General features: G+C 39.9%; 1 protein-coding gene across 1 annotated transcript; it reads right to left on the bottom strand.

Annotated features, from left to right (window-relative positions):
* Positions 1-786: 786 nt before the first annotated feature.
* Positions 787-10,763, bottom strand: LOC135244894 (leucine-rich glioma-inactivated protein 1-like). Its single transcript, XM_064317558.1, has 8 exons — positions 10,042-10,763; positions 9,671-9,742; positions 7,453-7,524; positions 7,291-7,362; positions 5,499-5,570; positions 3,298-3,467; positions 2,753-2,917; positions 787-2,176 (listed from the first exon to the last, which is right to left on the bottom strand). The coding sequence occupies exons 1-8, from the start codon at positions 10,230-10,232 to the stop codon at positions 1,359-1,361; spliced, it is 1,632 nt and encodes a 543-aa protein (XP_064173628.1). The 5' UTR covers positions 10,233-10,763; the 3' UTR covers positions 787-1,358.

Genomic DNA, 10,763 nt, shown 5'->3' with positions numbered 1-10,763 from the left:
TATCTAAAATGTCCCTCATTACACGCAAACACCATTTGGCCTCAAGGAACATGTACACAAATACTGAAATATTATCATAACTGCAGAAAGTGAACCATTTGTTTCCACAGAAATGGAACAACTGCAACTGCTGCCACTTCCCTCTCAAGCAGGAGACGCAAACGGTGAGCTGTCCAATAGCATTGCTTAAGAGTAACTGGAATCAAACTGGTGCATTATAAAAAATGTATTTCCTTCACTGTGAATGTTTTAAAAAAAAAATTTTTTTTAAATTTGGGCATTTCCTGATATTTATAGCACCTTGAAATACCACAATTTACCAGTTTCCATGTCATTTGAGGATGAAAGTGTTGACTGTGAGAATGCTGTGTATATCAAACTTCTCAGACATTTTAAATACAGAACTTTGTGGTACCTCTGAACTACTGCATGTGCCTCTGACTGAGCATGTTCTTTGAATGTTAAGGTGTGATACGATTTAAGTTCCAATACTGTTGTGCATTTTTCTGTTCAATAACTGACAACAGCTGTGTAGAGTTTAATACACCTGTGCTGGTTTGTAAATGATCTTTAAAAACTAAATTAACTGGATACTTTACATTTGACTGTAAACTGAAATTCTTTATGGTGAATAAACAATAACTACATGAAAATGTATAACAAACTACATGTGTCTATTCTTCATTGTTAATATTTATTTTAAAGCCTCCTACAGTAATGAGGTATTGTGCGAAAGTTTCTTGAGTAAAATATTACATTACATAACTGTTCTGAAGAAAAACACAGTTGTTTCATTAGTAATTTTTATTAGTACTATACAGTTCATACAAACAAGCAACAATAAAAATCCAAGTTGCCAAGAATAATTTTCTACGCAACAACATCTAAGTTTGCATTGCAACATGTCAGTTTTTTAACTTTACAAATATGAATTTAAAATGGTATCAACCGCCTTATCAAATAATTCTCCTATTGGCATGGTCCCTCATATTTACAAAAGCTTAATTTATAAATAACCTTGCGTACAACTGGTAAGACAGAAAATGTAAACAGTTTATTTGGCAGATTTACTTCCTCTTCCAAATAGGTTAATAAATATATTAAAAAGTACATTTCCTTCCTTTTCACTCAGCAAAAGATGCAATTGCAAAGATATGTATAATTGCAGAGAATATGAATGGCTTTCATTTGAAAACAATAAAGTAGTTCAAAAGCACTAGATGGTGACTTAAGATGGACATTTCTAGCCAGGCATTCATATGGATGGTTTATTAGTGGACTTTATCATGCATATAATCCAACGACAAGTCTGCAGGCCCATCCTCCCTGCTGTTTCCTTAGTAACGCCTCGTCGAAACCTATTGGCTCAAGTCAATGATAAGGTGTTCGTATATCTGAGTTTTCCCTTTGAAGCTGGAGGCCATCAGGAACTGTCTGTTGTCGATGGAGATGGGGGAGAAGGCCCTGGGCGCCTGAATGTTCAGCTCCTGGAAGTGAACGAACTGGCCCTTTTTGGGGTCCCAGCGGTACACCTGCGTGAAGGAGAAGTCGCTGCCCAGCACGGCGTACTGCCAGTCGCCCACGGCGAAGGGCTGGAAGACCATGGAGCCGCGCGAGGGCACGGTCTGCAGCTCACCGAACATGGAGCCGTCCCAGCGCATCACCTTGGAGTCGCCGATGAAGCGGGTGAGGCAGAGGAAGAGCTCGGCCTTGACCCGGAAGTGCTTGACGGCGTACACGTCCTCCATCTCGGGGATGTCCGTGCGGCGGTCGAACAGCTTCTGGCTCTTGCTCCACTGGTAGACGACGGGCCGCTGCGAGCTGCTGGACAGGATCAGGTGGGGCTTGCCGCCGATCTCCAGGTACTCCACGTCCGTGTCGCGGTACCACGGGTGCAGGGACTGGTGCGAGTAGAAGCCGTTGCCGTTCCACTTGTACACCGTCGTCGAGCCCGCCTTGGAGCTGTCGGCTATGACGAAGAAGTGCTCGCCGTCGATGTGGAAGGTCTCCACGTCGTTGGGCTTCCTGATCTTCAGAATGTCAATGTCCTGGATCTTGATGAACTTGTTGGCGGAGGTGTCTCGCTTGTAAATGTGAGAGCCCCCGAACAGCTGCGCCACTATGACGAAGAGCTGCTTGTCGATGACGAGGGGTTTGCACATAACCGTCGAAGTGCCTGGGAAGATACGGGCAACGGGACAAACCTTTAGCGTCAAAGAGCATGCATTCAAATTTCTCCACTTTACTGTTGTAAGGCAAAATACAAGATTTAATTTTACTATAGTACCGAACAGAAATCACTGAAGGCTGTGTTGGTACCTGTAAGCTTACCTACTCTGTTTGATGCAAATATAGCTCTGCCTCAGTTCTGTTCTGTGCTTTTCACCTTATTTAGTGAGGGATCCAAGGTGTCCATTTTCCATTACAGAGGACAATCATTCAGAGCATTCAAATTTAATTAACTGCTTTTACCATCTTTCCTGTCTTGTCTTTCTCTACAGTGTGTTTGAATAAATTGCTTGTTTCAATTCATTTCATGCTTTTATTTTATAGATTTTTCAAATTTATTGAATAGCATTAACTGCTGAATGCTGTTCCTTTTGTCAGCTGATTGCCAGTCCTAACACTAAGATAAAACGATCCTCGCTAATTGTTTTCAGAACTTGACTTGATCAAATGCAACCACATATTATCCATACTTGTGAGCAAAAAGCAAGCTGCTGATCTTCTTCCAGTGTGCTGATGTACTCACTGTCAATGTCGTCATAATTGCGGAAGACCATTTCAACGTGGTCCCACTCCAGGAAGCTGCATTTTCCAATGAAAGGCTGGGCAAATACTACATATTCATCACCAGCAAAGGAAAAGGACTCCACTGATATGGACTCAAATTTCAGTGACTGATAGGAAGAAAATTCTGTAAAACAACAAAACAAATTAGGTAAATTAACCCAAACAAGAAGGAATTAAATCACCTTTTTCATATATCCCTTTTTCTGACATTACTTATTTTGACACCAGTCAGCAATTTACAAGAGTAATAACCGATAATTACATGGTTATATTGAAGAAGCAGCTCTTCAGTTGACCTTCGACCTTGGCATCCAATTAAAATGTTCCCTACCTTCTCTTGGATTATTAAATTAATCAAACCATGATTTATAAATTATTCAAAAAATGATATTCAATAAAACATCAGACTACTCCCAAGTTGATAACCACTACAATTCGACATTAGGAAACCCAGGTTTGATACTGAAAATTTTTTTATAATAAGCGGGAATGCATTAATGTCACCTGTTGTTATGCAGTCAAAGGACTGTGGCACGAGGTCATTGATTTTCTTCCCTTGGTAAGGAGAAGGACTACTGCAGTACATCTGATCCACTGTAGCGTTTGTGTGATGCAGCCAGTCCACCAGCCACTTGAGTTTGCAGTCACAGTTAAAGATGTTTCCACGAAGATCCCTGAGACAAATGAGATGTGCACATGAACCCTTTGAAGAGTAGTCTTTTTTAGAATGTTTTTCAAAATTCTAAGTCAATGTTCTAGAATTCTATTTCTTTCCATTACCAGTAGTGATTGTTACACCAGCATTAGAATGCTCAGGTAAGAACACTGTTATCGCATATTTGTGATCTTGCACCATAAAGGGTTAAAGCGTATGTTAAATAAACTCTGCAGATTTTAAAAAGTGGCGGACCTCACTGACACCTTTGGACATAATGGCCACATGCATATGCATACTGTCAGCTTCCTTCAGCTTTACCCAAATTTACCCAACTTTGTCTAAATTGCTTGAGTAAATACAGCAGTAAAAAGTAAATGTATGTAAACAATAATCTATCACTCTGGATAAGAGTGTCAGCGAAATTCCTATAGAGTAAAAGTCTAACATATGGAAATACAAAAACCGTATTATTAAAATTGGAATATATTTTTTCCCTTTTTGCTGGGGAGCCCAGTTTTGGAACCCCTGTGGTACATGATTTACTGTAATAGGAAATCAGAGCATCCATGTTAACCAGTCAGCGTGCCATTTCAACTCCTACGGTCATCTGCTGTGGCCAGGGCAACTTAGCACCTGCTGATTAACACCACCATGCATTCTAAGCTTCAGCGGTGGCAGATATGACGGAACAAACAGTTCAAAATGAAGTACTGTCCAGTACTGTTATTTACAGTGCAGACCACTTCCCACACAGCCATCTGTCAAGATTACGACTTTGTGTTTCTAAATCTCTACACTGCCCTGGTGATTATACATTAAACATATGATGACTACATCATAATAATAATAATAATAATAGTAATAACTAGAAAGCATGCACTCAGTATAGAGCAGACCTCCACCAAAGCACAGCAATCACCCATGCATGAATGTGCACAGGAAATGTCTTGCCAATCCAATCACTGCTAATTGAGATTTGGCCTGTTGGTGGTGCAAGAGAAAAGGTCACGAGGTCCCCAAAATCAATTGATTTATTTCTCTTGGGAGCATGAATGTGCACAGCAAATTTCATTACAATCTGGCTAGTGCTTTTAGAGATATGTTGATCACAAATTGAAAGTTCAGCCTGATGGTGGCACTAGAGGAAAGGTTGTATGGTCAGCAAAAGTTTATTCCTTTTGGGAACATGAATGTGCAGTACTGTACATTTCACGGCAATCCAGCCATTTCTTTTCCAGATATGTCGACCACGGACAGACGGACAAACCGACAGACATCATTAATGACCTCCGTGGCAGAGTTAACGATAATATAATAATAATCATCATTATCTTCATCACATAATCAAATACAACCGCAAAATCCAGAGAAAATAAATGTAAAGTAAAACTGTGCATAAGTATATTTTCATACTGGGTCCTCAAACTGTTTAATAATGATATACTACATGGGAGCCTGCAGAAGACAGTCTACTCCACCTACACAGAGGCCATTTTTGGCATAATAAGTGCATATAAACCAGCTTTATTACTGCCATTAGTTTCTTAAATCCTTTAAAAAATGTTAATACTTTTGAGCAACGCCAAGAAATACTAAATGAGTAAACTTACGTAAACAAAAACAGCTTGAACCAAAAAGGCCGCAGAGGACCCTGAAGATACATAAGCAAAGCTGACTTTGGCTTTTATTAACAGTCTAAATCAGGGGTGCGCAAAGACGGTTACAGTCCCAGAGGGACAGTTGTATCCAGGTTTTTTTCTTTTTCTTTTTTCCAACCAATTACCCTGGCTTTGTTTCCTGAACAGCTTTACATGCCAACTGCTTTTTCATATCTATATCTAGCCACAGTGAAGCATTTAGGATACAGTCGCAATCTGCAGCTGATGACTAAAAAAAGATAAGCTCAAGATATAATTGACCAAATTAAATGATTAAGAGAAGAAGATAGCACAAAATCCTGAAACGGATCTGCCTGTCCGTTGTTGCGCTCCCCTGGTTTAAACGATCGGATAAATTAAAAGAGTGCACAAAGAAACCGAATACCTACACCTTCGTCAACGCTTCCATGCCCTTAAAAACATCTTTGGGTAGAGTCTGTAGATTATTGTGGGCCAGGCTCCTGGTGAATGCAAAATGAAACACAGTTTAATACAGACTGAGCTTCTTCAGTACAAACAGAGAGTGGCCTAGTCTCATAAACTACTTGTCACAGTTTATGCAACGCATGTATTACAAAAGCTTTTCATTTAAACACTGAAATAGAAGTTTTTTTTTAATAGAGAAAGAGATATCTATTTTGTCTGTTATCTACTTATATTGATCTTTGTCTCTAAAATGCAGACACAATTATCTCTAAAATAGAAAACAAATTATGAAATAAACTTTAATTCCTACACTAATTTCCATTTCTATTTACATGATGACGCCAGGCAGAACATGCAAAAATGGTTGCATTCTGCATGTGGAACCAGAGTTCAGATAAGAAAGCAACATTCTGTGTGTCACAAAGCTGGGTTGCAGCTGGGTTGAATTTTATGCCTCCATGTCTGTCTGCAGCACGCCGTGTACAAAACTGTACTGCGCATCCTGTGAATGTTTTCTCAATAGCAAGAAGAAAAATGATTTTACTCAAACCTGATGGCTGAATGTTGCGCAGGTAGCTCCTATTATAATTCAGTAAATCGATCACGGTACGTTTCAAATGTCAGTGCGGTCAAACCGATGTTCAAAATGACCGTTTGTTAACGAAAGACAGCTGTTGGGAAAACCAAGCTTTGGTGGGTTGGAAGAAAAGTGGTCTAAGGTCACAGAGCAAGGGTCTATTTTTGCCACCACAGTCAGTCACAACATTCTTAGTTATATTGAGAAAGTAGAATCGAGTTACTCTTTCCTGTTAAACAGTGTCTGATTACTCCTCAGTCACCCCAGCTAATGGGGAAGTAGCAAAATATAGAGTCGCAAGAATGAACTTCTGGAATGCACATGATTTGAAGTGACAAGGCACAGAAAGACGCTTTCACGTCTAACGTTTCATCAAGAGCTGCGGCGGCCTGTCGTGACCAAATCATCGCGCAGTTCGGTTTACGCTACTGGAATTCAATAAATGCACGTTTCCCCCAAACCTGTTTCTCCAATCCTGATTACGGTAAATAAACCGCCAATGCTTTTTGCATTAAAATGACAAACGCAAGCAAAGAAGCCGTCGTGTACCCGTCACTGTTCTCAGCACATTCAAAGTGCCATTGTTTGTTTTAATGCCTTCATATAAATACAGCGATATGATTCAAAACAATCTGAGGACTGATGGATACAATATGGTACCAGCAGCAGATTTTCACAGGCTTACCCTTGACACGTGTGGATAAAATGCCTCTTTTATTTTCCAAATCGGAGTTTACATAAACAACCCTTAGTAATCATTAAAAAGAGCTGTAACATCAATGCCTATTCATTAATGCCTATTCCACACCATTAACAGCACAATTCAGTATACTCCAGGACCAGATTCAAACATATATCATAAGCATTGCAATATTTTGCACTTCACATAATTGCATAGCAAGCTCTGTCCTAAATAAAATAAATAAAAGTCTATTATTAGTGTTCGTAACTTTCAAAGAAGATGTTAAACGTTGTAGTACTTTACTGGCTGTTTTCAGTACTTTCTGCACAACTTCAGAGCCAAACACCTCTTCTTGCTTCACCTTCCTGTCCAATCATTTTTACATTCACGTTTCCCACTGTTTACATGGACTGCTATCACCTCCTGAAACTCAGCATGAAATATTCATTCTATTAAAATGAGTGCTGCTTTTGAAAGAGAGAAAAAAAATACTCACAAGTGTAACAGAGATTTTAGACCTCGAAAAGCGTAAGGTGATATGGACTTGATATTGTTATTTTCAATAAACCTGCGGGAGAAAACAAGCAAGATTACACCCAAAGACACCTTTGATCAACGTGAAATGTTATAAAATACAAGAGAGATAAGTAAAACTTACAAATACTCCAGATGAGGAAGACCAAGGAAAGCATCTTCATTTATAGAATCCAAAGAATTGGCTGTAAACAAACTAAGAAAAGGGCAATGTTACCAATGTAAACATTTTACAGTTGAGTCAGTACCTTTTAAAATAAGCAGCAGATGTAAAACACATGAGCTAAGCATTAATGTACACCACAGAAACCATAACAAGGCAGAGTTATTGCAAAGCTATCTGCAATGTTATTCGTCATCATAAACAGTCATGAGACACACTGTGAGTGCGCACCCAAACAAACTGGTCTTGAAAAAGCACTTATGTTTTATACTGAGTTGAGGCAATGTCTTTCACGCTTAGATTCATACGCACAATGAAGCACATTTGTCAGAGGTTATGAGCCGATGTTTGCTAATCAGTTTTTATTCTTTGTCAAACCGTTTCTGTCATTCAGACAGCTCCCTGCGGTTGCCGACAGAGGGTCCAACCTGGCTAGGGAATTTGCGACTTCGTTGGCAATGCGCTCTTGTCGTATTGATCCGTCTCTTTCGGAGAATCGTTTCAGGCCTTATTGTTAAAGCGCATATGAGTTGTGACAGCTTCATCTATGCATGACATTCCGAGAGAGATTTCGGAACTCTCCACCACCACCACCACCACCCCCCTCCACCACCCCACCCCCACAGTGTCCTATGAGGCAAAGAACATGGAACCACACTTACTGAAAGAGGGGAAAGGCAAACACATATCTTTTGGGGTGGGGGGGGGTAAAAGTTTGAACAGCGCAGGGATAGTTTTTAAAAAGACAGCAGCCAGATGTTTGCAGTATTGTCCTTGGCACTGACTTAGTTCTTCTTCCAAAAGACATTTTTGAAGGTTTTTCCACACTGCACGTATTCTACATTTTCACCCGTGTGGCAGCATGTTCTGGTCTGCTACACATGTCAGTGTGCTGCACAATGTGTGCACAAAGCAAAGAAAAATGTAGCTTAAGCTTAAGTCAAGCTCGACCTAATGAAAGAGGAGAATAAACTATGAATGACCCTTTCACCACGACTGTCGTTGTACAGTGACAATTTGTGAACAGATCTTCAGATGTGGAAATGTGACAAAAAAAGTATAACACTACATGTTATTTAAAACAACAAAATACTTTGGAAATGAAGAGTGACTCGTTTACAGAGAGAAGTCTGTGTCATGTGCTTACCTGCGCATTTCACATTAAAACTCACAGTAAAAGCTCAATGTATGAAGAGTTGTGAAGCTGCAATTCTCACGCTTTCTTTCTGATAATACAATACAGCTGTATAGTATGAAACAAAAATGCTGTCATTTGCAATGTATTTATGGTCTGCAATATTTTGAATATTTCTATTACATCCTGAAAACAGCCAATTGCACAATTCAGGACTGATTTTTTTAAAAAGTGCTTGATCAGTGCAGACTCAGTTAGACTCTTACATAGGTCGGGAATTCTCAAATTTATGTTTAGATGTGTATATCAGTATATATGAAAATAGAGCAATGTTGCAAAATAAAGATGAACCATAACATGTAATAGATTAGATGGTGAATAATCTTAGCTGAAAGATGTGTTTCATGACAATAGTAAGTCTGTACCTCGTTCAGTGCCCAAGTTCGGACTCTTGGGAAAAAATTCAGTCAAAATAACCATATCGATTAGTTTGGTGACCTATCAATACGGTAGTTAGAAATCGAGCCGGTATCCTGCGGGCAGCGTCAAGCAGGAATCTCACTGTCTTTATTCTACAGGTTATGTAGTATGACAGAAATATAAAGCGCTTTTTGGAGCTTAGCTTGGTATGTTTCATGGAAATCTAACCAATGTGGGGACTGGATGCTGTAAGCGTGACGGATGGGAAGCTAATTGTTTAGATTAATCATTTAATTGTCTTCTGTAATACAGTTCTAAAAATTTATGTTTGCAGAGAATACTTCATCCACTGCAGCGAGTATTTTCACCTTTTCAGTCACTGCATTGGCTTCTATTGGAAACGCCCTTTCCAAATTCCAAATAAATATTCGAACCACGCTGCAGCCACAAATGTAAAAATCGCTGTAAAACAGCAGGTTATAAGCAGGACCTGAAAATGTGCCTGTGTGAGCTCAAACCTTTGTCCGTTAAAACATGGCGATCATCACTTAAAAATAGAACGTCTCATTGTCACGAAGCATAAACAATGCACAATAGAAAATGTATAAAGGAATAAACTCTCACAGCAGATGCAGGGCGGGGGTGTGAATGAAGCTTCTTCCAGGGATTTCGCTGAATTCGGACTTCACAAAAGATCTTGGAAAAGAGGAAAGTACCGTTACACGGACTCGGGGTAGCTACGGTACAAAAGAATACATTTATATGCACAATATCGCATCCTTTCGCCGCGCTACTCCCAGTAGTGTTGTATGGGGACACGAGCTGATAAGAACTACTCATATTTACCACGAAATCGAACTGTGTCAAAATTCCAGATTAATTACAAGGCTTGCCTAAATGCGTATGTTTTAAAAAAAAAATTTTTTTTTAGGTAAACCATGCACGTCTTCCGCGTTTTGCTTGAAAATGCGCGAATATGCCATGCGAGCACTTACAATGAAAGGACATCGGGAGGAAAGCTGCGAGGAATCAGTCTTGTATTTTCACACAGGGCATTATCTTTGGTGCACGTACAAGACGTGGGGCATCGGGGTTGCTTCGCTCTCTTACTCTCAACTAGAAGCAAAACAGAAGAAATCCACAGCAAGAAAGTGCATCTTTTGAAGATTTTGTTGGCATATCCCATCCTTTTGACCCACTCTGGTAACAACCAGCGCGTCGAATATTCCTGAACATGAACCAGATTCTCTGTTGTAAATTTATTTGTTCGTTTCTCAGCGGCCGAACCAGCCTTTTCTTCAATTTTCGCGTCAATATTTGCTTCTCACGTTGCCGTGGAAGTGACTGCAACTGAGCTGTAGCCTATTCCCTGTAACCCGGCGTTCATCCAAAGCGATTCGTTCTGCGAGGCGCTCTAGTCCAGTGACTGGGTGGAATAAAAGGAGATGTAACGGAAACATACGAACCAATAATACCCAGGGAAAATACCAATTGGCATTGCATCAAAACTGTATTCCAAAGACAAATGGGCAGATTAACTGGACGAGACAATGCTCCCAATGTTAGAACTGACAGTAGTTATGAGCACAGTAGGCCTATGCCTCAAACTGCGACCCAGTGAATCACTGGTAAAACTACGGAGACTACCCTATCATAAATTAATCAACGACGCTGCAATTGGCTACTCCTACCGTCGCTGCGCTGGTAAACACTTTTA

This window comes from Anguilla rostrata, chromosome 18 (assembly GCF_018555375.3).
Source record: "Anguilla rostrata isolate EN2019 chromosome 18, ASM1855537v3, whole genome shotgun sequence".
In the NCBI taxonomy this organism is placed as follows: Eukaryota; Metazoa; Chordata; class Actinopteri; order Anguilliformes; family Anguillidae; genus Anguilla; species Anguilla rostrata.
The sequence above is the reverse complement of the archived record's forward strand: the minus strand, read 5'-3'. Positions and strand labels throughout refer to the sequence as shown.

What these genes read in the sequence shown, in the direction of transcription:
- LOC135244894 (XM_064317558.1), bottom strand. Translation starts at nt 10,232, where the DNA reads ATGGGATATGCCAACAAAATCTTCAAAAGATGCACTTTCTTGCTGTGG. An exon ending in ACCCCCGCCCTGCATCTGCT is followed by an intron (nt 7,525 to 9,670) that starts GTGAGAGTTTAT and finishes CCCTTTTCTTAG; the next exon opens with TTTGTTTACAGCCAATTCTT. An exon ending in CTTCCTCATCTGGAGTATTT is followed by an intron (nt 7,363 to 7,452) that starts GTAAGTTTTACT and finishes TTTCTCCCGCAG; the next exon opens with GTTTATTGAAAATAACAATA.